This window comes from Planococcus citri, chromosome 4, assembly GCF_950023065.1.
Source record: "Planococcus citri chromosome 4, ihPlaCitr1.1, whole genome shotgun sequence".
Taxonomy (NCBI): Eukaryota; Metazoa; Arthropoda; class Insecta; order Hemiptera; family Pseudococcidae; genus Planococcus; species Planococcus citri.
The window spans coordinates 13,618,790-13,646,695 of record NC_088680.1 but is presented as its reverse complement, the minus strand read 5'-3'; the positions used below and the strand labels follow the sequence as shown (position 1 = coordinate 13,646,695).

General features: G+C 37.9%; 1 protein-coding gene across 2 annotated transcripts in view; it reads left to right on the top strand.

The window, feature by feature from the left end:
- Positions 1 to 7,520: 7,520 nt before the first annotated feature.
- The window catches only part of LOC135845296 (uncharacterized), a 38,761-nt gene continuing 18,375 nt past the window's right edge, over positions 7,521 to 27,906 (top strand). Inside the window, exons 1-12 of one of the 2 annotated variants that reach the window (XM_065363775.1) lie at positions 7,521 to 7,659; positions 7,750 to 7,797; positions 8,170 to 8,283; positions 8,386 to 8,412; positions 8,557 to 8,658; positions 8,788 to 8,859; positions 8,982 to 9,023; positions 9,127 to 9,234; positions 9,383 to 9,406; positions 9,565 to 9,591; positions 9,687 to 9,731; positions 9,814 to 9,870. In XM_065363775.1, coding sequence (XP_065219847.1) covers positions 7,623 to 7,659; positions 7,750 to 7,797; positions 8,170 to 8,283; positions 8,386 to 8,412; positions 8,557 to 8,658; positions 8,788 to 8,859; positions 8,982 to 9,023; positions 9,127 to 9,234; positions 9,383 to 9,406; positions 9,565 to 9,591; positions 9,687 to 9,731; positions 9,814 to 9,870 — 703 coding nt within the window. In that variant the 5' untranslated portion in view covers positions 7,521 to 7,622. The remainder of the gene's footprint in view (positions 7,660 to 7,749; positions 7,798 to 8,169; positions 8,284 to 8,385; positions 8,413 to 8,556; positions 8,659 to 8,787; positions 8,860 to 8,981; positions 9,024 to 9,126; positions 9,235 to 9,382; positions 9,407 to 9,564; positions 9,592 to 9,686; positions 9,732 to 9,813; positions 9,871 to 27,906) is intronic. The other variant, XM_065363776.1, reaches the window with a different exon arrangement.

Here is a 27,906-nt window from a genome sequence, read left to right as displayed (position 1 = left end):
GTACCTACAAGATAGATTTGTATAAAATTATATTTTTTATGCTTCAGGATCCATGAGTCATTTCAAATTTTCATCTTTAATATTTTTCAAAGCTGTTGAACAATGTGTATTCCAAGAATTAGTGCCCGAGTTGGTAAATGACGTGACGTATCAATTTCAGATCACTTTGTTGGGTAAATATACGAGCGATGTATAAAAAGGGATAAGTCATGGGTGGTCGAATTATACTCATACTATCTTAATGTTCATTTTGTTGATTCTCGATTGGATTGAGTGTTTTTTTTTTTTTTTTTTTTTTTTTTTCAGAAAATTACTCAACACGTTCTCTTGATCTTAGTAAGTAAATATGGGAATTTACACCTGATGGAGAAAATTTTTCCATCTCCTACCGAGCTAAATTTCAGGAGCTGAACTACATTTTTTGATTTTGCGACACATTTAAAAAAATTGTTGTACCATTTTCTAGGGAAAAAATCAGAATTTCATAATATATATAACTGAATCAGATTCCTGGAAATTGATTTTTATCATATTTGCAACCTTCAGAATCGGTCGACGGGCGTTTCGAACCGTTCTAGAGCTACCAGCAGATTTTTTGGATTTTTAGATTTTGAAAAAAAAAATCAACGTTGATTTGGACTATTATGACGGAAACAATTTTCGAAAAGTATAGGTACTTTAATCGATTGAAATGTTCACTAAGACGCTACATTCAAGTTCGAAGATGCTGAATTTCATTTTCGTCATTTTTTCGGAAATAGAAAATCCAAAATCTGCTGAAGGCCCTGAAATTTCTCAAAATCATGCCCAATCTATTCAGGAGGTTAAAAAAAGGATATACGTAAACCGAATCCCATCTTAAAGCAATAATCGCTAATTTATTACCATTATTTTAAAGGATTTCGTGCTTTGAATGACCAAGTTGCGGACACATTGAACATTGTTGGCAAAAGTTATTCGACACATAAAAATCGTTTAAGTGATCCAACGATAAGGACAAGATTTTACAGTGAGTAAATTGGCCATTTTGAGGATTATTATTACCCATGCAAATTAATTTGACCACAATTTATAGGGCTTTTGAAATGGCTGGAAAAACAAACGCAATATCGAGCACGTCATTTCACAGAATGTGAGCACCGCTGGTATTTCTAACCTACTTTTTTTAGTTTCTTCCACGCTCACTCCATTTCTGTTTTAATTTACAGCCGGGATAGAATTCATTCTTTTAAACAACGAAGAAATTGCTTCTATTGCAAATGGTATTCATTTTATTCATTTTATTTAGGTACTCACTGTAATGGCCAAGTACCACCTTCCTAATAACCCAGCTGTAGATTTTGTTTGACTGATCGAGAATTAGAATTTTATTTGAAAATTATTTCCCAGAGTGGATAAATTTTTACCTAGGTATAATCTGTTTTTGTTCTCGAAATATCTCACTAGATGCTGCAAGTGCTTCTATACCAGATGGAATCTGTACTTTAAAACAACTGGTGGAATTCTGCAACGATGGAAAAACACCTCAAGTATCTTACCTTAGTCTTCATTATTGGATCAACTCGTTTGGGTCTTTGCTTAGTAAGCTGTGGTGAAAATAGCACCGAGTGTATCAATAAATGAATGAATTTTAAATTCTTATGGAAAATTATTTTAAATATAAGTGGATTAAAACTAAGTATGTATATTTTTCAATCTCTTTGTGCGTTCCAAAATATTTCTCCAGTTTCAGAAATGATATCTTTCGATGTTTTGGCACAGTTAAGTAATGCGAAATATTCGCGAAAAAAATTCCAGAACGTGAATTTACCCAGAAATAAACGATTTGCAAACATTTCACTGCTCTATAGAACCCTAAAATGTGGTCTTGGATTTTGACAGTAATGGCCTTGATTGATGCAGAATCAGAAATATTATTTTTTGGAACTGGAATATTTTCCTTGAAGACAAATCGAGTAAGAGCTAGATAGAGCAAAACACCACAATTTTTTCGACAAATTCTTTTCTTTGAGGACCCAAGTGAAGGTTAGAGGGACTAGTGAAGGGAGATTGTTACAAAAATAATCGTTTATGGGGTGAAGATTAGAGTAATTCCTCAAGAGGGAAATTATTGCAGATGTCCTAGATAGCTCAGAAGGGGTGTAGTTCAACTAACTCAATATACCTACTAGAGCTGAAAACGGCACTCGCTGACAGCGGGTAACTACTTGTCGCACCAGTTCATGATACATATAACTATAGTAGCGTATTGAATGTGTAGCCGGTGTACCAGCATGAAATCAGCATTGTCATCAATCATGCCAAACGTCAATCACACATATGAACGACAGGTGTCAAAGTGTAACTCCTCCTACTTACGCATTATCAAATTTTGGGCTGCGTGCGCAGACCAAGTGTGAAAACATTCGGGTTGTACTCACTATACGCTACCATCTATATCCGAATCAACCAGATACAACCACTAGTGGGTTTAGCCGGTATTTTAACCAGATACCGGTTAGCGGGTAGCATAACCATCTTCAGCTCTAATACCTACACATTAATTTACGAGATACTAAATAAATAAAACTCGAATTTACTTATAATTACGTATAATTATTTGCACTATTTACAAAACATCATTAACATACGAGGGTCGTTTGAGAACTTCCGGGCTTCCCAATGAAAAACGCATATTTTTACAAAAACCAAGCTTTATTTCTCGACATAGTCTCCATTTAGGGACACACACTTGGTCCAATGCTCTGAAATCTTTTTAATACCTACAGAATACGAGTTTTTGGTGAGGTCTTTAAAAATACTCATCCACAGGAGCGAGCAATCACTTCTTCATTATTTGAAAATTGCTGTGCCATTTTTTCATATTTGGGAACAGATAATAGTCGCAGGGGGCTAAATCTGGCAAATAGGGTGGATGAGGTAGCAATTCAAAGCGTAATTCATGGATTTTGGACATTGTGCGACTGCAGAGGTGTGAACTGGCACATTATCATGATGGAACAGCACTTTCTTTTTTGCCATTATGCAGACATTTTTGTTTTTATTTCTTCACTCAAATGCTGAAGTAGAGCAGTGTAGTACTCTCCAGTTTTGGTTTTACTCTTTGCAAGCTAATCAATCAGAATTATACCACCAGAGTCCCAAAAAACAGTCACCATGACCTTGTTGAAGGACAACGTCACTTTTGCTTTCTTCAGAGCCAGCTGACCCTTCTCAATCCACTGCCTCGGCTGTTCTCTGGTCTCCAGTGTGTAATGATGGACCCAAGTTTCATCAGTAGTTATGAATCAGTGCAAAAATTTGCTTGGATTACAATTAAAAAGCGTTAAATTATCTGCTGAAATGTCTTTTTGACGTTGTTTTTGCTTAAGAAGAGTGAGCAAATGCGGCATCCATCTCGTGCACAGCTTATTCATACCCAAACATTCCTGTAAAATATTATGTACATGTTCAGTTGAAATGCCTACAGTCTCAGTTATCTCCTTTACCTTGATTTGGCAATCTTTCATTACAATTTTATGAATTTTTTTGACAATTTCCAGAAAAGTGGCATCTGAGGGGCCGGGCATCCGCTGCAAGGTTCATCTTTGGTGCTTGTACAACCCATTTTTAATTCAGCCAACCAACATTTAATTGTCGTTCCTAAAGTAGAATCAAGTTCATTTTTCATTTATTTTGCTTTTAAACCTTTAAAATAAAAATATTTGGTCACTGCTCTAATTAATCTCAACTTTTTCCATATTTTTAAGTACACATGACTTTCCTCACAAAAATTGTAAAAAGAATCTGCCACATGTATCCAAACGAGTTGAAACTTGCTCAGTAGTCATGTGAAGGATGAAGGAAGACAACGATCTTGATGAACCAAACATAGCAGCGGTATCAATGGGCAAGGCCCAGAACTTTTTCAAACGACCCTTGTACATTATAATACATAAATATATACATATAGTATACAAATGAATGAACTTAATGAAATAAATGATCTATCTATTCCGTGTTAGGTAGATTGGCAGAATTAAGGCAATAAACAAGTATTGATATTTATATCCTCCTACTGGAAGGTAGGTAGGATAGGTAAATTAAGTACAAATAATCTTTGACTATATCAATATGGACCTAAGTATCCTCGATGTCACCGTACATAAACAGTACCTTTTGGTCACCAGCTTTTAAAATGCCTCTGGTGGTGTATTTATAGCATATTCGTAACCAGCACAGTTGTAATAGTGCTTCCACTCTTTTCCGCACTTGATTTAGATGCATTTAGTTCATACAAAAAAATTTGCAAAAATGGTAGCAATTCGCCTCCGATTCTAAACTGATCTCTTTCGTGACCTTGTGTATTTAAAAATATATTGACTATACGTCTGTGTCACCTGCTGCCTTGCCTAATAGATTACAACTGTGCTGGTTACGAAAACGAAAATATAACATCACTGGAGGCATTTAAAAAGCGGTGACCGAAAGGTACTGTTTATATACGGTGACGTAGAGGGTACCTATGTCCGTGTTGATGTGTAGTGGGGACTTGGGACTCCAAGTTACCCACCTAAGGAGGGAACTTGATGCCCAGGCTGGGGGTAGGCTAACTGGATTAGCGCCCTCTGGTGGACTGGTTCCACCAGAGCTAGCCGCAGCCGATGGTACCTGCCTCCATGCAGTTGTATTTATCTATTTGACGTAGCAGAGCTTTAACGCTGGTCTCTCCTACGTGTATACAACGCTCAGCAGAAGAATACCACCGTATTGTATCGTGTCACCTGTATGACCAGGTGCCCATTTACTTATATGTGAATAAACATCGTATGAACAGTGCTATGCCTCTTCATTGGTTTATTGACGTATGAGACCCCAATTACTTGTTGGGTCTGACGTAGTATAGCCGAACTAGGGGCGCCCCCGGAGTGGATAACGCAGGGAGTGGCACACTGAGAGGGCTAAGTTGGATTTCCCCCCAACATTGGCGCCCCACGTTGGGCGCCAATGTTATCCACTCTGGGGGCGCCCCTAGTTCGGCAATACTACATCAGTCCCAACCAAGTACCATATAATACCCCAATAAGGAACAATCCAGTTGCTTATTACATTTATTATATAATGCACAATGGTCACCTGGTCATACAGGTGACACGATACAATACGGTGGTATTCTTCTGCTGAGCGTTGTACTTACGACGGTAAGAGGCCAGTGTTAAAGCCTTGCTACGTCAATGAGATAAATACAACTGCAGGGAGGCAGGTACCATCGGCTGCGGCTAGCTCTGGTGGAACCAGTCCACCAGAGGGCGCTAATCCAGTTAGCCTACCCCCAGCCTGGGCATCAAGTTCCCTCCTTAGGTGGGTAACTTGGAGTCCCATGGGTAACTTGGAGTCCCAAGTCCCCACTACAGATGGAACAAAAATTTTAAAATCTGTATACAGTAGGTGTATACATGACCTTTTCGTCACCGGGACAAACTTTTCCCCTTTTACGTTTCAGGGGAAAACAATCCGTTTGGACTTGGTATACACAGGGGAACGTCTTCGTCACCGGCAAAACGCCTCCGTCACCGAATTCGGTGACGAAGAGAACGCGTGAGTATATAAAAGGTGACGTATGAGGTACCGTTTGCACATCTATGTATATATATGTACATGGTCCATGGACTGCTATCTCATACGGAGACTAAAGGGATTAGCGAAGCCAAAGCAATAGAGGTACTTAAATCGGGACATGGGCTCTGAGCATGTGTGAGATTTTATTGCAACGAGCATTGATGTTGTTGGAACATAGGAGGGTGAGGAGGGTGTTTGTCGCTGCAAGGTTCACAGTGATTGGGAAGTGTGAGATTCCTGCATGCGCATGACAATTCCCGATGCTCCTGATTAAGTACCTCTATTACTTTGGCTTCATCGGCGAAATGGAAGATAGCATTCCATGTATATATAGTCAGAGCAAACAATTAAGAGCATGTTGAATATAACTAATGTCTTTCTGGTATTTACAATCATACACCTCGACACCTTGGTCAGAGAATCTATGATAAGAAAAACTTATAATTAATTATTAAACGTATTTCACTGCTTACTGAACACTAACGCTTTTTCCATCTCTTTCAGTGCCCCCCCCCCCTAATACTAAGGGTGTCGATGGAACTTAACTAAACGACACACATTATATTTTGCGTATTTTGGTGATGTCCGGATACATCCCTTGACACCAAAAGGATACATGGTATTGATCAATCATCGGATCGATTAATATAAAAAAAATTAAATTAACTATGCACGAGAATGGTATTAAACAGAAAAAGACTATGCCATGGTCTCCCCAAAAGGGAACCCCCATGGCACTATTTATATCAACATGTGACGAGGAACCAACTATCGCGAATTGCCAAAACCAAGTGAAGAATGGCGCCAAAATCCCTTCATTATATGGACGCGAGATCCTCTTCTATTATGATCCTGTAGTCCTTTGGCGCGTGCCATTTGGCGGGATCTTTTAATGACCTTATGTCATTCTATTTACAGATTCACACTTTACCAAATATTTTCAATATAGGGGTTCGTAATATAAGCACCACCAAAAGCGGTGGAGGCATACAGCACTGTGTCAATCTTTAACCTTCAACTCAAAGTGAAGGTTTCCATTGATTTTTTTTTCAAAATCTTTTTAACTTTTTTTTCATAATCCATCCTAATATACCTAAGTACTTTCAGAATCAGAACCAATGAATAATAAATGAAACTAGGCTACCATCTCTCCACCTTTTTTCTTTTAAAAACTGTCCTTTTCATTATGGTCCGAGAACAAACTTCAGTTTTGACTGGTTTTAAAAAATGTAGCTTTTCTATTACTTCGGGAAGAATTTTTAACGTACCTAGTTGGCGAATTAAAGTTCCAACTCATGTTGTACGAGATTACCTACCTACGATGTATTCAAGTTTTCTTCCACACATATGTTTTTCGTAAAAAAAATTTTCAAAGAAATCATCAACTGAATAACATTCGTATCCTATTTTTCGCATAATTGTCAACTCAAGAATCATTTACGCAGACGTCGAAGTTTGATTTTTTTTCAAGTACTCGTAGATAAGATCATTTTTTAAACTTTTGGTTTTTTTTTTGAAAAACTTCTCCGAAAAGAAAAATAGATCAAGTGAGTATACTTCGGCAAGTAATGTACTTATCGACGCAGGTAGATACTGCTTAACAAATTCAAAACACCAACATGACGTGCTAAATATCTATAGTTAGGTAATAGGTACCAACTAACGCAATATTCACGTAGGTACTTCAATGTCATCGTAATCAGAATTTCTGAGTTTTTCTTTCTTTATGCATGCAACAGGTGCAAAAATCCAACTACACGGAGATGATGAAAATGAACGTTTCCCTCGAACAATTAAAATGTGGAGGTAGCATTTCAGTTTGTTCATTAATATGAATAATGATGCACAAGTGTAACGCTGATTGGATCACAGCTGCGAATTACTTTAAATTATTAAACAAAATGCGAGTGCTTTTCAGTTCGCTTCCCTTTTCTTCATCAGTGAGTTCGACTTCACATAGCTTAGTCTAAGAACTCTGTGCTTAGTAAATATATATAGCCGTGAGAAATCGAGATTTTATCACGATGAAAAAATGGAGTTTTTTTGGTTTACTTTGCTTCGGTAACGACCAATTTTTGTTTTAGGAAGGCATAAGTAGCCATTTCAATAATTATAGTAAACATTAAATTGATATGATTTTTTTGCTTTCAGCGAGTCTGGTGAAATCCGAAGTTTTAGTTGGAGGACGCCGAATGAATGGTGAGTAGGTACATGGTTTATTCTCGATCATACTCGTGAACTTCTCACAATAGCTGGATTATCTCAACTGGGAATTAGAATCTCAAAGTCAATGCGAAAGGGAATAGATGGAGGGTTTTAAAATACACCACCAGTCAAAATTTCAGACGTTGAAATTCATTTTTTTGATTTTTGGCGAATTTTTAAAAATTATTCAAATTTGGGCTAAAAATAGAAAAAATTAAAATTTCACCAAATTGACCTAGAAAGGTGAAAAATGACGACTACTCCATTTTCGATCCTCCGAGTTGACTTTTGATGGTTTCGAACCATTTTGAAGCAGCTTCAGAGGATTTTTAAATTCTTTTCCGATTGGTAACATTTAATTTTCAGAATATATAGCCATTGAAAATCACAATGAAATGATGATGATATTCAGACAGGCAATGGGTATAGAATTGTTCAGCAATGGGAAATACATGAATAATCCTCTCTATAGCAAATTGGGTAGGTATTATTTCTATTTTCAAATTCATGAACAAAGAAAATATCATTTTAATGCCAGTTCAATAACCTGCCACCTGTCTCAATTACCTCAATTACCTACAGATGATTATAAGTTCGATGAAAAATCACGTAAGTATTTTCATAAAAACACAATAGTACCTACTGGAGTTTTGTGCTTATTTTCTCGTTTGTTGGAGTTTTTTTTTTCTGTCAATATAAGTACTACACAGGTATGCAACCTTTTTTTTTTATTTTATTATTCGAATCACGCAGGGATTAAAGATTTTATGAAATATTGTGCCGATATATTGAAGGAATTCGACGATGAATTGTCTATTGAACCACACGAAGTGATTTTCAAATCATTTTATTACAGTAAGTACGTAGGTACATGAAAGTAGGAGGTTGTTTTGTACCTGCCTACTTACCTACTTTTTTGTTTTGTTATGGATTGAAGCCATAACTCGTTCGTATGTTTCTGATGTTTTATTATTCTCATTTTAGAAACGCTGAAATGGCTGAATCATCATTTATCTCGAATTGAAGATATTGCAGTTGTTAATAATGAATTAAATGGTGAAGATTTTTTATCAGAATTACATAAGTTTATAAATTATTAGGTATTCATTTAAATTTTTTGATAATAATTGAGAACCCCTGCTTACATTTGTGTATTGTTTTTTTTTTTTCAAATAAAGATTGTGTTAATGATATAATCAAGAAACGTGAAATATCAAAAGGTGAGTAATTTTTAAGTAGTTGTGTTTAGATGTAAATATCTGTGAAGAGGTATCATCTTAGTTAATTTCCATTTGTCTTTTTTTACTTATATTCATTTCGTAGACATAATGACTGCTTTTGATGAGAGAATCTATGAAATTAAAGTACCCAAACAATTGATTTTATTTGGAGAAGAAGTAGATAAAGCAATTCAGTTGATTTACGACGTAGGTAAGCCGAAGTTCAAATTAATTTGTACATAGAAGGTATGGTATTTTAATTATGCAATAACTTAGTAATTTTTTAATTTTTTTTTTTTTGATCAAGTATCTGTGTAAATTTTAATTCGTTTCGTTCTTATCATTTTTTTTTTTGGTAGAATCGAGAGAAATCTATATAAACGGTGAGTGCCTAAAATAACTTGAAAACATAATAAATAGGTACCTAGTTGATAGTTGGTGTGATAATAATGTAGCATCTTTAATTTAGTACTTATCTACCTGTGTAATTTTGATACTTCAAAATTCTCACTTGAGCATTATTTTTTCCCCTACTTCTTAGGATATGATGAGGAGATGCAAAGAAATAGTAAGTAGATAGCTAGACTAACACGGTTACATATTTTTTAAATATATAGAAGTAAGTAGACCTATTGCTAACTGACGACTATTTTCCAATTTCAGCTCATTCATTCGACGACGATGGCAGGAAGAAGTTTTTTGCATTAAGTAAGTAAACAAATAAATCATGATTTTTGTAAGAACCAATATATGAATAGGTGGTTGAATTGAACATTCTGTTTGATTGCAGTTTCCGTTCACCTAGTTCGATGCAAGGAAATAGAAGTTTATGAAAATTTTATTCGCAGTTAGTATTTTTTGTAAATGTACAAATTCACCATCTTGCATGATGAAACAGTACCTAACCAGCTGACAATGGAACTTTCTTCCAAGGAAGGTACCCAGTCAGAGTCACTACTGGAATTAAAAATATTGAACCAAAAAGGACAGCATCGAAAGATCATGCAAAAATATATCACCAGCCAAAATTTCAAGTTGCTAAAGAGCTTTTTCGATTTTTGGTGAATTTTTGAAAATTTTTGAACCAACAAAAATGGAAAAAATCGAAATATTACCAAATTGATTGGGAAAGCTGAAATTTTTGTTCATCCTATTTTAGACAGGCTGAAATAGGCTGAATTGATAGAAATCGATTTCAACCCGTTTTGAGCCGTTTTGAAACTTCCAGAAGATTTTTGAAAGTTGAAATTTCCAAAAAAATTGACCAAATAAAGTTAGACAGCTAAAATTTATTCCGTAGGCACCCTAATTTCAACAATTCAACATGCTGAGTCGACTGAAGCTGGTTTCAAACAGGCATTTTGAAAATTCCAGTTTGTGCTAAAATTTATTCGATAGATTTTATGAATTTTTTTTGTGAAAACTAAATTTTCTAGTTCGGCATATGACAATAGGAGTAATTGCACCCCCCCCCCGCCGATCCTCCGGGACAACTTTTTTCTTGAAGGGGACATCCTAAGGAACTTACAAAATGGCGGCCATTTTGATTGACAGGTCAGCCGACATCGCAGATTTTGCGTTTTAACATAGGACTTGCACGAACTTTTTCAAACTTTACATAGGTAGATCGAAAGATCATTCAAAAATTTACCACCTGTCCAAATTTCAAGTGCTAAAGTGCGTTTTTCGATTTTTGGTGAATTTTTGAAAATCGAATTTAGGCCAAAAATGAGGGAAAAAATCAAAATTTTACCAAATTGACCAAGAAAGCTGAAATTTGCGATATACCCTATTTTCGACATGCCAAATCGATTGGAAACGGTTTCAACCCGTTTTGAGCAGTTCTGGAGCCTCCAGCAGATTTTTAAAACTCGAAATTCCCGCAAAATTCCATCAAATTGGAGTTGTAAACCTAAATTTATTCTAAAAACAGTAATTTCAATAAATTTCAAGTCGTTTTAGAGCCTCCAGCGACTTTTTGAAAATTCCTGAAACTTCCAGCAGATTTTTGAAACTTTTAAATTTTCACAAAATTTCATCAAATAGAGATTGGAAGGCTGAAATTTACTCTACACTCCAATTTTAACACCCTCTGAAAACGACTTCTGGTGGATTTAAAGTCATTTTAGAGCCTCCAACGACTTCTTTGAAAATTACTGGAGCCTCCAGTAGATTTTTGAAACTTGAAATTTCCCCAAAATGTTATCAAACCAAGATGGAGAGTCGAAATTCATTCTGCAAACTAATTTCAATACGCTACGAAGTTGACTGCTGGTGAATTTCAAGTCGTTTTGGAGCATCCAGCAACTTTTTGAAAGGTTGTATGACGTTTTTTTGGAAAGTTAAAATTCAAAACCATTTGAAACCACCATGTAGTCTGCGAAGTAAACTTCAGCTCGCCAACTCCATTTGTGATCTGTCACGAGAAAACCAGGTTAGTGTCCAAAACGTAAATTTTACAGGAGGGGCATTTGAAGTTTTGAATCTATGTGTTTGGGGATCTATGATTCGTATGTCCGTGAAACTTGGACCATTTTTGACCATCAGGGGTGCCAACATAACCTGACAATTTTTTTTCAAAATCAGGGTTCCCAAAGGCCGATAATCGAAATTTCCCTAAATTGATTTTTTCGTTTTTTTAAAATTTTGCACCAAAAAGTAGCCTCATTCAAATTTCAAAAAAACGGCCTAAATCCTATTAATAATGTGAGCGTATATCCTCAAAAATTTGCATGTTGACTCCCCTGGGCATACATTTTAAGAAAATGAAAAAAAAAAAAAAATTATTTTTTTTTTTGTGGTTGCTCTATTTTTTTAAGCTTAAATTTAGGGTCAAAAGAATCGTTCGCGAACGTTTTTACCACCGCAGACAGATTCTGCACCCTGAGTACTACCAATATCCATCAAAAAAAATATCGATTTTTGGACACTAACCTGGTTTTCTCGTGACAGATCACATTTGATAAATTAATGTTGGGGAAATTTCAAGTTTCAAAAATCTACTGGAGGCTCCAGTAATTTTCAAAAAAGTCGCTGGAGGCCCTGAAATGACTTGAACCCACCTGAAGTCGTCTTCACCCTGTTGGGGGAAAATCCGTGATGAAACCCGCCAAAAAATCCGTCGCGGCTATTTGGGACTAACCGCTAACCGCTAAGCGGAATTTATGGCGGTTTTTTTTCCGCAATGCGGAATTTGAAGCAGAATAATCGTCATCGCGGTAAAGCGGGTTTTTGATATGGCGGTTTTTTGATATCGCGATTTTTGATACACTGAGAAAAAACTGTGGTGCAATGTACTATACGAGTACATTTTTGATTTTTTAAAAATAATTAATGCGTTTGATATGCATTATGTTTATGTGAATCAGTTTACATTGCACTTAACGATTTTTTGACACAATTTTCGTGTCAGTATATCAACGAAAATTGCCTACCTAACTGGGGATTCGAACCTGCGACCCTACGTCCCTAACTACCTAACCTTAACCACTAGACTACGGGGCCTATCATTGAGCATACTGCATTTTGAACAATATAAGCAGGAGCGGATGGGCACTTTTAAAGTTACCAGGATGTGGCGCTGGCTTTGATGCAACGCCGTTTTTTGAACGATGATTGGGGGGGGGGGGTGTACGTACGTGATGAAAAAATGAAATCATGCGTACTTTTTTTGGAATTTTTTCACCTTGAATATTTTAGCCAGTATTGTCATTTTGAGGGGGTGTAAAAACTACAAATTTGTCGATTTGTTTTTTAGATTTAATTGCTGAATTCAATTATAATTTACTAGGGTAAGGTGCATTAGAAAATCCAAGTTTTTATGAATCAAAAAAAAAAAAATGCAATAGGTACTTGACTACTTGTGTTGAATTAAAGTCAATCAAAGTATTTGTAAAAAGATAAACAAAATTTTGAAAAATTAGTTTGAATTTTGATAACTCACAGGGTATGTTTAGTACTCTCAAAAACATAATTTTGGGCCCATAACCCGCCCCTCATCTTACTCCCTTTGACCAGGTGGGCCAAAAAACGCTCTTTTCAGGGGAAAAATTTTGCATCAGCGCGTGTTTGAGATAAAATTTTTCTGTGAACGAATATAGTTGGAGGATACATGGGGGTACCTCCCTGAATTTTTTCAGAATTTTTCATCGTAGGGGGTGGGGAGAAAGGGAAACAAAAGAAAACTTTGAATCGACGTCATCCCGGAACAAAAAAACATACCAAAACGATTTTTTCGATCTTATAGATGTACCTTCTATAGAGATCATCGCCCAACCATTTGGATTGGTGGGTCAAGCTCAAAAGCTCAAAAAAACCTCAAAAACCACGTTTTCAAGTATAGGTCTTTTGAAAATATTTTCTTTGCAAATGTTTCGCAATAATGACGAAAAAATATTACAAGATATGTATTTTTATTTCTGAAACTGAGGAAATATTTTGGAACGTAGTACTTAGTGATGCCAATATTTTATATTTCAAAGAATCAAGAAAAATTGCCAAAAATCACCAAATTTTTGGCGATGTACAATAAATGGCAATAACGATTAAAAATGTGTAATTACATGGAATGGATTCAGAATCTCAAATAATTTCATTTGGGACAGAGGGGCCAACAATTTTTGAAAAAAATCTCGTTGCTAGAATCATGTCTTCTTCATATATTTTGAGTGAATCCGTAATCTTTTATTCGAAGATCGTTGAAACATGATTTTTAAATTTCTTCTCGAAAAAATCGTTTTTTTGTGAGCAAGAGATGTGGAGAGGGGAAAATTTTTTGGCTCCAACATTTTTTCAAAGGTACATAACAATGTTTCATCAAAATTTCAAAGCATTTCACATATTTTATCCCCCCCCCTCCCGAATACTTTTTAGCCATCTTGATGTAAGCAAAAATACTTCTGCGCGCGTAGTTTTGTAAAACACGTAGAACAATTTTAGTTCTCTTCAATTTCCGCCATTTGTCCATAATTTTTGAGAAAAACGTAAAAAACGTGGTTTTTGAGCTTTTGAGAGTTTGACCCGCCAATCCAAATGGCCTGGTGATGATTTCTATAGAAGGTAGACCTAAGAGATACATACTTACTTATTTGACGAAAAAATCGTTTTGGTATGTTTTTTCGTTCCGGGGATATGGCGATTTAAAGTTTTCTTTTGTTCTCCCTTCTCCCCCTCTCCCCCATCGATGAAAAATTCTGAAAAAATTCAGGGAGGTACCCCAGGTATTCTCGAACTACATCCGTTCACAGAAAAGATAAGCTGCATTCAAAATTCAGACGAACCACCACGGAGTAGACGCGATTTTTTCAGCGGTTTTTTCCGCAGTTTACTCACTTCACTGGTAATTTGGCGGATTATTAATCCGCTAAGCGGGTTTTTGGACGGATTAGCCAGTTCGCTATAAAAGTCGCTTTCAAGTAAATCGTCTAATCCCTTAAAGGCGGTTTTTATAGCGGATTGGCGGTTTTTTTGGCGGATTTATTCGCGGAATCGCGGAATTTCACCCAACAGGGCAGAGGGTGTTAAAATGGGAGTGTAGAGTAAGTTTCAGCTTTCCATCTCCATTTGATGAAATTTTGTGAAATTTTAAGTTCCTAAAAACTGCTGGAGGCTCCAGTAATTTTCAAAAAAAGTTGCTGGAGGCCCTACAATTACTTGAACCCACCTGAAGTCGTCTTCAGAGGGTGTTAAAATTGGAGTGTAGAGTAAATTTCAGCCTTCCAATCTCTATTTGATGAAATTTTGTGAAAATATAAAAGTTTCAAAAATCTGCTGGAAGTTTCAGGAATTTTCAAAAAGTCGCTGGAGGCTCTAAAACGACTTGAAATTCACCTGCAGTACTTCGTAGCGTATTGAAATTACTGTTTTTAGAATAAATTTAGGTTTACAACTCCAATTTGATGGAATTTTGCGGGAATTTCGAGTTTTAAAAATCTGCTGGAGGCTCCAGAACTGCTCAAAACGGGTTGAAACCGTTTCCAATCGATTTGGCATGTCGAAAATAGGGTATATCGCAAATTTCAGCTTTCTTGGTCAATTTGGTAAAATTTTGATTTTTTCCCTCATTTTTGGCCTAAATTCGATTTTCAAAAATTCACCAAAAATCGAAAAACGCACTTTAGCACTTGAAATTTGGACAGGTGGTAAATTTTTGCATGATCTTTCGATCTACCTATGTAAAGTTTGAAAAAGTTCGTGCAAGTCCTATGTTAAAACGCAAAATCTGAGATTTCGGCTGACCTGTCAATCAAAATGGCCGCCATTTTGTAAGTAAGGCCAACTTTTTTTTGGCAACTTTGCTTTAAAATGTTCCTTAGGATGTCCCCTTGTGATATACTACTATGCCGTACGTGGTATGTATAGGGCTCGCCCACATGGTAACACTGCGTTGCACTAAGGCAACACTGCGTTGTATTCTCGTCAGCTAGCCACACGAGCCAAGCGACGAGAGTACAGAACGCCAGTAACTTGTCCGAGTCGACGCGGGTATGTTATTCACGGTTAATGGGTTAATGCAGCTCCGGCTGTTTGCATTTAATTATAAGTTTTTACTCTCGAGTGTTAAGTGTTATGTTTAGTGCTTTAGTTTTAATTAGTTATTAGTGAAACCAATATATAGATGAGAAGGAGTGATGATCTACTCGTCGCCACTCTGGGTAAGTACTTGCACATGTCAGTGTGAATAAGTTAGATCTCCTTGCCAGAGGAGATCACTTATCCAAACCTACACCAACGTGTGTATTTAATTATAAGAAAGTGTCATGTTAACGAGTATATTTGCATATAAGATACAAATGTACTAAACCTGTAACGTGTTGTTAATATTGCACACATTAAATATTATTCTTGTGTATAACTTGTTATTATTTATGGTGTGTATGATCATTTGTTAAGAGTGTAAAAGCAACCTTTTCCTACCCACGCCCTAGCCGAGCATGTGAGGTATTCTGATGAGTATTTAGTAGAAATGCTCTAAGGGATATTTCTAGGAAACAACACATAGCAATCACAATCGATAAGTACATCTACCTATCACTGCTTAAGTCAATTTACCCTCTTACATTGGCGCCCTTCCGAGTGTCCAAAAAGCACAGATTCGTCGTAATCTGAGCTTGGAGGAAGTAAATCGTTATGAGTACAAAGTTTAGATCGCGACCAAACTTTGGAAAATAATACTTGCAGTATGATTTCATTGTACTTACGATTCACTTCTTGACTATTCTCAGACCAAAGTGTCCGAAAATAGGAAAGGAAAGAATACTTGTGAATATTTCAAAGTAAATAATCACGAAAGTATTAAGTTGCTTTCACTCATACACACACACACCTAGTCAAATTTGCCAGAATTTGACGAAAACGTGTTTATTTTTACATGTGTATGTGTGGTGGTAGATGATGAAATCCATCGATGGATAAAAAATCCGTTGAGAATTTCTCAGAACTCAATCCGTTCGTCGAAACGTGAAAAGCGAGTTCCAGCTTGTCCGCCGCATTGTTGCGTGACCCCTACCACCACCCAAGGACAGACACACACGTCGCACTAGCCGCCATCTTTGCGATGTCGCCGCTGCAGCTGTGTAGCCACCAACCGTCGAGTTGATAGCTACCGCGGCTCGCATTATATATTTTTCTTTTCAAGTGTGACGACGGTTATAGCCACGCTCCTCCAGAGAAGCAGCTTGACTGTCATTGTGTTATTTTTCGCGCGCATTTTTGCGTCTTTAGTGTGTGTCTTGTCCGGTATCTTTTCACGTTTTATTTTTAAAGTGAATTTTGATACTAAGCAATTTATTTGCATAATTATATTTTTTCTTCGCGTTTGTTTCTCAACCACGCGTTCTTCATCGGTAGAACTTTAAGTTCGAAGCGATATTTAGCAGCAGTATTGGTAAGTAATATCGTTGAATATTACTATTTATTTCGCGAGTGGCTTTTCTCTAAAGCAAAACGTATCGCATGTATTTTTCGCGTATTTTTTTCAAACCAGCACTCAAGGCTGAGTAGTAATTCAGTGTCCTTGTATCTTTTCAGAAATACCTAAGTGGTATTTTGGCACCTGAATTTTTCTCCAGCATTTCGTGTTCGCGATTCATTCGAGGCTAATTTCTCTAGCCGAGATTCAGTGCTCTTTATCTTGTCCGAGTCACCTCTGAAGTGACTTTGCACTTGAATCCCGCTAAGAAACACGTTTGGAGCACGTGTGAAGTCAGTTCATTCTGACTCAGCGCTTTTTATCTTGTCCGGATTACTCGCCGAAGTAATCTAGCGTCTTGAGTCAGCCAACTGATATAGCCCAGTGCTAGTGAATCGCAATTTACGCGACAGTATTTTTGTGTACAAAACTAACTCGCGAATTAAAACCAGCATTGCACTAAGATTTGTGTTTGAAATTTACAAGAAATTTCACACAAACGGGAAAATATTCGCCGTAATATTATCCCAGCTGTAAATTAATTCGAACGAAATGGCGTTTACTGGACCAGCTGCAGGCACCCGTAGTAAAGCGGTAGCCCTTACGCAACACCAAGTACATTGCCTATGTATTGGCGAAAATCACGAAGAATCGTGTATAACGTTGAAAAACGCAAACAGCAAATCCAGACGGAAGGACCGCAAGGATCCACCTACGCAGGATTTGAACGTAGAACAACCTGAATCACAGACGAGTCCGCAGAACCTTGTGGAATCGCTATTCAGCAGTCACCCGTCCACAAATCATTCAGAAGATGAATACGACGATGACGAGGATGACGAAGACTACGTACCTACCGAAGAAAATAACATTGTAAATGGATCAGATCTCCCTGACCCGCCTCCAGCGAAGGTACGTCACCTGCAAAATTACAGGGACTCGAAAAGGGAAGAATGCAGATCAAAAACTGAACTGAAACGACCGGAAATCGCCACCGACGCTGAAATCAACGATCCGCTGAGATCATTGTTTCAGCAAACGTGGGATTTCACTGAAGGTGCCATAGAGAACCTACAGATCGGTCAAGTGGTCCAAGAACATAGTCTTATCCGAATGGAAGACTGTTTAATTAATCTTGTCGACCATGCAAGTAGTTCAAACAGCAATATCAATAGCTGTAGAAACGAAATAAAAGACGTTCGTGAACACTGCACTCAATGGGCTACTGGCATAAAGGAATACGTAGGTCAAACTACCGGTGCAGCCTTACAAAAAGCTGACAGCGCGATGCAAAAGGCAACGCAATGTGAAACCAAATTTGACCAAGCGACTAATTTATTCAAAGTCGAAATGACTAAACACAAAGCAGAATGCAGCCAGTTAGCGCATGCAGTTGCAGATATGAGAAAGGAAGGTGGATGTAGACCCAACAGTGGTCTTAATTCCACCCCAACCTTGAAAATAAATGCCAACTTAGTCAGAAGTGCTGGCATTTATTATGACGAATCGAAACGTTACTTCCCTCATGAATTTGTACGTCAGTTCGAAGACTACGTAAACAAAAGCAATGCCGCCGAAACTCAGAAAATTTACGCATTCCAAGGAGTAATTGAGACTCAAGATGCGACAGAGTGGAAAGGCGACATGGTGGGAATAACGGACTACGAAGACCTAAAACAGAGATTCCTTCAACATTATTGGAACAGTCAGTGTCAAAACGATGCATGGGAATACTTTCAGAAATATTTTTGCGAAACCAAAACAGAGAAACGTCTGTTCTTGGAGATAAAGAGATGGGTCCTATCTCTAATCAAACGCAAACATCCAAATATTTCCAAAGTATTGGAAGTGGCAGCTGAAAAAGTGCCTTACCCATACGATAAGAAATTAGCGAAACAAACAACAGTGGAAGGTTTCATAAGAAAACTTGACGAATTCGCTAACTATGACTCTGACCCGAAGAATAATGTACGCATTGCAGTTCGCAACAGCGCGATGACGCCCGTTCAATGGCAACAAACTCCATCATTCGAATGGAATAGAATGCCTAACAACAATTGGAATAACGGAAACGGTTTACCACAGTCCACGTATTGGATACTCAATGCGAATGGACAATGGACTCAAATTCCCGGTAACCCGAATAATAACTGGAATTCGAACCAATGGAACAACCAGAACTCGAACCAAAATTTCGGTCCACAGATAAGTTGGAATCAAAACCCCAACTCGAATTGGAATATGGGTAACAATCAAAACTTCCAGAATACCAACCTTAATGGAGGATGGAATTCACAGAAGAATGCGAAGAATTCTAATTCTGACAGGAATAGGAATTCTACGCAAGGTCCTACTCCAACAGGGAACTGGACGAACCAACCCATGATCACGAATTCACCGCATAATGCGCCGGAACCTCCGAAGAAATCATATCTAGCTGTTACGAACAAAAATGTAAACGAAGGACAACTACAAATGGCATACCAAAAGCTACAAAAGGCTTTAGGTAACAATTTCAAAGGGAATCAGAAAATTAATTTCTATCCCAACTCGAACAAAACTAGTAATAGTAATGGCGTTAAACAGAACACTCATACTAATACTAATTCGAACAATTCTGGTGGTAATAACAACAGTAATGATAATGCTAAACCCCAGAACAGCGACAATCGTGGTGAAAAACCGCATGAAGCCAGAAAACCCTCGACTTTCCAACCGAAAGTGTCTAGTCAGATACCTTTACCAGTACATTTCTTCGTAATAAACGAGGATGGTACGGTAGGAGAAGGTACTCCGGACAATGCCGATTTCTGTGCAGAAATCGAAGAAATCGACCTGAGTCAAGATTCCAACGAGAGTCAAGACCAAGGAAACGATGACAATTCGGAAAACTAAAAGGACTAGACACTACAGGGGCACGGTCTAGTAACATCAAAGTCCCCATGAAGTCAATCTTTACGGAATTCATTTGGGTAGGCGACGGTATAGCGCATTTCCTAAAAAGAGGAGACACGCCATTACCTGTAGCGGTGCCACCATATTTACGTGATCAATTACCAATTGAAGAATTATACAGACGTATAGAGAAAACGGAATTCCCCGAAGGAGAGAAATTCGTTCTATCAGCTCTGCAATTCGAATTGAATCACTCACCTCAACCTTATGACAAAATAAAGAAAAGTCTAAACAAACTCTTAGATCTACTAGTCAAAGATAAAGGGGCGGAATTGATTATATTAATCTTCCCAATAGTAAAACCCTGCATTCCAGGTGACCCCAAAAGCATTGGCGTTAAACTAGATCGATATATCGAATACTGTAAAATATTCCAAAATGCGGCGGATGACCAAATTGTAATATTCTGGAAAGAACCGCCCATGTATTATTTGCAGACGCAAAAATTGATAACGGCCTCCGGTGTCGAAGCGATTGGCGTCATGGCAGATAAAAACCAACGAGTAATTCCTTGTGAACGAAAGTTCAAATTCGAAAAGGATAGGAATAAATATTACCCGGCTATACCTACGTACCGTGTGGTTTACGACATGGCTTGTACAGGTATATACAGATTATTCGAAGAATGGAAACGAGTACGTTTAAGCAGAAACGCGCTCAAATCTCCATACGACGAAATGCAAAAGATTCTCCAACAACGTCCGCAACCTCCGTACACGTACATGGCTCCGCCTGAACAGCAACCTAAGCAGGAAGAAGCAACAAAGGTTGAACCATTAAAAGGTAGTCAGGTCGTCGAACCTAGAAAGAAAACCTTATTCATGGAATATCGAACCTCGTGCAATAATCCCAATTGCCAACGAGATCCAACGTGTTGCATGTTACCGGAAGAATATTATGAAACATTCACGGACAAGTACACCCGTCCTGCTCAGTTAACAGAACTTGACGACGACGGACTAGTACAAGAAAATCAAACTAAGAAATCCATAAGAGAGATGGATGTCAAATGTTTGATAATGGAGGATCCAGAACTCGTACTAGACGAGTTTCCGGAACTTGATTACTCTCCAACTCCGTTTGAAGTCTTGGACATTCACCATAGAGCGAAAGATCGAAGACCAATCGGAGATTTTGGAGTTAAAAATGCAATAATCAAGAAACCTCCCAAAGACAGATTGCTCAGATTGTTGACAAGGGATGGCATTAAGACATTCCCGTGTAATAGTGATACGACTACAACACGTGTGAAATTCGTAAAAGGCCTACCTGCCGACAAGAAATGGAGACATCATGCACTTCGAAAACGAATAATTAAAGAAGCTCGAGCACTCGAAGCGATTGACAACGCACACCTTGATGAAACTCAGCTGAAAGAAAAAGCTAAACCATTAGTGGTAAACGAAGGTACCGATGACCCAACTTGCGTCGTTCCAATCACAGTAGGTGATAAGATCGTCGCCATTCAGTTGGACTCGGGAGCACTTCCCAATGTTATCTCAAGGAATGTGCTGAAACAACTCAAATTGAAAGTGCCACATGCAGTACGCGAAATCGCTATGGATCGCATCGTGCAGCTACGTATGGCCAACAATGCAATTGAACGAGCGTCACAAATTCTGGCTGAAATCACATTTAATTTTGGTCCAAAGGAATTCGTTGCACCATTCTACATAATGGACACCATTGGCAACACTTTCATACTGGGAAGAGTAGCCATGGAGCATTTGGATCTACACTTACATTTCCGCCAGAGATGCGTAAGTCATGAACCTAAGGATGATGATCATTTTACAATTGCATTTATAAACCCAGATGTGTATAAAGATGCGCTCTCTTTATTTAAGATTGAGCAAATCCCTGAACACACTACTATAACTATTGATCTCATGGCCACAAGCATGTCTACAAGAGACAAGCTCAGAGAGCCTGAAGAAGACCGAATCAAAGCAGTTCGTATTATGCAGAAAAATCTCATCGAAGATTTAGCTGAAATACGAGAGCTTGGCATTGCACCTCAAAAGGAGGTAGACGATGCCATGCACAAGATCAATGCTTATCAAGACATATTTAGTCTGAATCCGGGATGTTACAAAGGTGAAAAAGTACATTTCAACTTTATCCCCGGTGAGGGGCACCTAGCAGTGCCACGAGGTGAAAAATATAGACCTCCAGCTCGGTTAAAACAAGCCCTCGATATGACGACTCAAAAGATGTTAGATTTGCGAATAATTCGGCCATCTCGTTCAGTTTTTATAAATACACTCGCACCCGTCATTAAAAAGAATGGCGATATACGACTGTGTTTGGCAGCTGACGAGTTGAACAACTTTTTACAATGCGTACTAACTGAACCCGCTACAATCGATAGCGTAATATTCAGTGGTTCACCTGATGGTCTATTTTGTACGCTGGACTTTACGTCCGGATTCTGGCAATTAGAGCTAGATGAAGAATCGAAAAAGTATACAGCGTTCATAATAAACGGCCAAGTATACGAATTTAACAGACTACCGTACGGATTGAAGATCTCGAGCGGTGAGTTTGTTCATATGATAAACCAAGTGCTAAAGGACGAAGAAGGCATCTCCAAGTTTGTGGATGATGTCAAAGTCTCTGGTACTACGTTTAAAGAAACACTTGATAGACTACTCAGTGTATTCGAAAAAATAAGACGGGCTGGATTAAAACTGAATCCGACCAAAACCCACTTTTTCAAGAGGCGTACAGACCACTTGGGGTTCGTCTTATCCAAAGAAAACATTGATAAACAGGACCTTAAAAAGGAAAAATTCCTGAAATTTGAGAAAGACCATATGAAACATGGCAAATTCGTACTTAAAAACAACAAAGAAGTGTTAGCTCTTGTTGGGAACACCGTGCTGTACAAGCCGTTTATTCCCCGATACATGCAAATCCTGAGCCCAATATACGAACTGACAAAGGGCGACGACCCTATAGTCTGGACGGATGCTCAACAGAAGGCCTTCGACATACTCAAATCGGAGTACTTGAAGGAATTCACGTTGAAACAACCTCCACGTGAGGGCGACTTATTCTTGGATACGCATTATACAGACGATGCAATGAATGCAGTTCTCTTCTACAAGGAAGATGAACAAAAGCAAATCATTATGTTCATTTCTGTTGGCTTCAAGGAGCACCAGAAAAACTTTACGCTGTATGACAAAGAAATGCTAACACTCTACTCAGTCATTAAAAAGATTTGGATGTGGATTTTCAGCAGGAGAGTCCACGTGCGTGCCAATTTGCTCCCAATTTACAAAGAATTTGAGAGTCTGGCGAAAACGCACCGAAAAGCTGCAAAATGGGTTACAACCATATGCAATTTCGATCTAGTCTATGACATGAAATTGTCCAATAAAGCTTTATACGATATCAAAGCACCAGAATTGGTAGTCGGAAACATCGTCATAGAAGAGCTAACAGAGCTCGACCTATTGATGATCAGCCAAGTGGTACCCAGGTTTACGAAAGGTTTTCATAAGGAAGACAACTACGAAACCATAGGTGCCAGTAAAAAGACCGCTCTACCACCTCTGGATTGCAAATTCATGGACGAAAACGTACCCAGATTATTCGACCTACTATCCAATATAGAAGACGAACAAGCTAGAGATAAACATTGCAAAAAGATAATGGATGTCTTAGAAGAAGACGTACCAGCAAATAATAAGAAGCAACAGGGTACGTCACTCCGTAAAAAACAAATTTATGACATAATGTACACACGCGATGGTAAAAAACGTCTGATGAAAATTTTACCAGACAAATCGCAAATACCATATTTACCTGATCGTTTGCTTTACGATACTGTCGACTACCTACACTGTGCCTATGGGCATACTGGGGCAAACCGATTAGACATGATTTTTAGACAACTATACTACCATCCTAGTTCACTCGCGTATATACGCGATATTACAAACACCTGCATTATATGCAAAGTGAACAAGAATTACGCGAAGCACAAAGTCCTGGAATACGCTCAAATAGAGGCGTACGCCATTGGCGACGTGCTATCGGTAGACATATATGGACCAGTTCCAGCATTAAAGAACGATCCGAAATACTTGCTAGTTGCAAAAGAAATCTTTACCAGTCGTGTCTGGCTTCGAGACATGCACAGGATTCAAAAGAAAGTAGTTTGCAACGCAATGGAATCAATTTTATTTGAAATTGAAATCCACGATGTCAAGATCAAGAAAGTGATCACTGACAACGGTACGCAATTTATTTCCGATTCCTGGTACAATTTGCTGGAAAAATGCGAGATCAAAGTTGCACACACGACAGCTTACAACCCTCAAAGTTCTTCAGTGGAACGAACAATGAGAGTAATAGGCGATAAGTTACGTGTCAAACTCAACGAAGTTTATGATCCATATCGCACTCATCTTGGTTGGAGTAAATTCGTTGGAGAAATCCAAAACGAAATTAACAACACACCAACGTCGTTTGGTTTCAAGCCCAACGAGGCTTGGTTTATACCAGACACGACGATTCCAGGTTTTCCAACTGAAATACGAACCTTCAATTTTCGAGATGCGTTAGCAAGATTACACGATCAGAACGAAAACAACCAAATTCCATCAATAACCATTGAGGAATGTCGAAGCCGTGAACTCAAGATATTTGACGTCCCGTCGAACGAACAGGAAGTATTTATCGACAACAATGGCTATGCCAGAGTTACAGCCGACGGCGCCTGTTCCAAAAACGGCTCACCCGAAGCTATTGCTGGAATAGGAATTTGTTTCAAACCGGGTTCAACTGCTAACATATCTGACAGGATTGTGAGCACAGAATTCCAGGTTACGAACAATTATGCCGAGTTAATGGCAATAATCATTGCGCTAGAAATATTACGAGATAACGGTGTGAAGAAGATAAAGTTGTTATCAGACTCGAATTACGTAATCAAAGCGCTAACGAACACATGCTCAATTTGGAAAACCAATAATTGGAAGAATTCCCGAAACAAGCCAGTTCATCATGCTGAACTATTTCAACGTATTCTTGCTATCAGGCAAGAGCTCGAAGATGTAGAATTTCAGCACGTATATGCACGCAAAGTAGAATACACTAACATTATAGCTGATATGTTAGCCAAAAAAGCTGTGTATACGAGTGAATGGCAAGAAGACAGAAGCGGAAATTTGACTGACCGCCAAGCCGTTGAAGCATTTATTAGAGAAAAAAGACGTCAAAAGCGTATTGAAGAAGAATATTGCTTCAACAAAACGCACGTTGATCCTACATATTTGCAACCTGGCGATATGGTACTAATTACCAACCACAAACAGTCAAGTTTCGAAAAACGAACAGCGGCGAAACTCTATCAAAAGAAACATGGACCTTTTATAGTAATAAAATGGTCAGGTTTCAACAGTTACCTTCTGAAACCTACAGATGGAACAAATGTAGATAGAATTTCGAACATAAGACAGTTAACGCTATTCCTAACTAGTAAAAACATCGAAGACATGGAAAAAAGCGACTGTCTCAAATCTCTACTAGACCAGCGTTCTATTGAAGAAAAAATCAAAGAATTTTTGTTCAAAGCTCGCGAAGCAATGTCTGACAGCGAGGAAGACGTTGACGACCCGCCAACTCGTGCACCGCAAGGTGTCGGTATTAATGAGCGTGACATTGCAGAAGCATCACCTGCTATTTTACGACAGCTTGAAAATACAGCACGCGACCTTCGAGCACAACAAAGAGCTGAAAAACGCGATCAAGCCAGTACTTCAACAGCTACCGAACTACAAGTAGAAGTTGAAGTGCACAACCCACCGATTACTGAAACTGCAGTAAATGGTGAAGTGCCAACTGAACAACAGTCTACGGAATCAACATCCACTGATTTACGAGAGGAAGTTGATCCAAATGACTCAGCTCAAAATACCAATGCCACTGAGGAGACTCAGACGAGCACAGAGGATCAACTAGAATCCTCAACTTCGACTGGGGCATCCGCAGCCACACCCAAACAAAGTGCACAACTCGCTCCTTCTGTTAGGAAGCCGCGAGGTCGACCTCCAAAGACACCTAAAATTGTGACAAACGCCGCGGAGCCGCAACCTTCAATGTCGCAATCTCAAAAAGGAGATTTGACGACAGGAGGCAGCGCACAACCGGCAAAGGATTCAAATAAATTGACTAAATCTCAGAGAAAATCTGAGAGAATCAAGGCACGCCTAATGCGTATGGGTCAAGACCCACTTAGAACCTACGATTTCCATCAGATTGTCCCATATCATTACTCTGAGAAAAGTCTCTACAAAAGTTACTTTATTGAGGACTCGGAGTTTCCGGTCACAGAAGACTTACAAGAAGTCTACACTGTGGAACCGAGAAAATTAGAGGTCAATAAAGTCACAGTTGAGATTAATCCTGAGGAAAATGAAATTAACATTTTCATATCCCTCCCACCAGAATATAAACTGGAAGGAGAAGTCATAAAGGTTGAAATTCCACCTCAGTGTGAAATACCTAGAAATGAAAATGCAGTTGCTCAATTCTTAAAGAGTACTATAACTAATGCCATGAGTGGCTGGTTACTAAATAAAATTTGAGATTAGTCATTTTATTTCATAAACTCGTAATTGCAAATTTGGAATACTATACTCAGATAGTAACCAAAATACGCCACAGACAAGGATTCGCTGAAATCCAAGTCACAAGTATTTTTTGATTAGTAAAATTTCAAACAGGAAATTAAAAAAGTCAGAATAAATTACAAACATGAGAAAAAGTTGTAAATTTTGAATAATTAGTTTTGAAAATACAACCAAACATACGTAAACGCGGACTGGGGCATTTCAAATGATCAATTTCGAAAATAATTAGATTTTTGAATAATCACAAATCACGTAAGCTCCAGTACAAGTCTCAACAAGTTAAAATTTGGTAAAAGACTGAAATTTAACTACAATATTGGCTGAGTTTGGAATTTTTCAAAGTTGAAATTCGGTAAAAAACTGAAATCCAACTTTGAGAATCACTAGACACGTAAATATTCCACAAGGGAATAACCACGTAACAGCCAATACTCGGTTTAGATAGCTAAAACGCAAAATTTGAGTAAAATCTCAGATTTTTGAAAAATAACGCTATTCAAAGCGTTACACGTTACGTTACGGGCAAAAAACGTGAGCCACCGCATTCGCATGTACTCAGACGAACTAACACCGGCGAAAATGTGCTCTTATCACGATTTCATCACTTCGAAGGAAAGTTTGATCGAATTAGAAGTTGTTCTTAGCAAAATTGCGATCTTTTTGAATAATTGAAGCTATTTTGAGGTTCATTAACGTATTAAATTACTGTTCATCGATTTCTACAGTGCCAGCTGTATTGAAACGAGTAAGTAAACCTCCAATTACGTAGTATTCAGTTCAAACTAACATCGAACAATTTCATTAATCTCGCTTCAACTTTTTAACAGAAAAATGGAAGCCCAACCGAACGTGGTTCATCATGAGCACAATATATCGACGCAACGCATTCGTCAAACATGTCGGATTAGAAAAATCAACGGCGAAATCTTCAGAAAATGTTACGTTAGAAATAACAACGGTAATGAAACGCCGAAATGGATTCAGTTGTCCTACCTGGAATGGTGGGATAATCTCACGGAAAATACCAACCACTATCAGGTATATATTTTTTCGTTAACACTCTGAATAATCATCACCGTTAATAAATCTAACCAATGACATGTGATTTATTTGTTGAATCAAGGAGTAATTAATTAATACGATAACGACGGCGTAGAAACTCCAGCGAATCAACGTATTTGCGGGTGAATCAGCGCACCAGATTGCGACAATGAAACACATACAAGATGTGATCATCGTCGTGATTAATTTAGTCGTATCATATCAATTTGCATTTCCGTATTTGTTTCTTATGCTTTAAATATAAATGTATTTCATACCGCTTGCTTTAATTAGTCATTCACACTTTCATTGCACAGCTTAACATTGCATACTT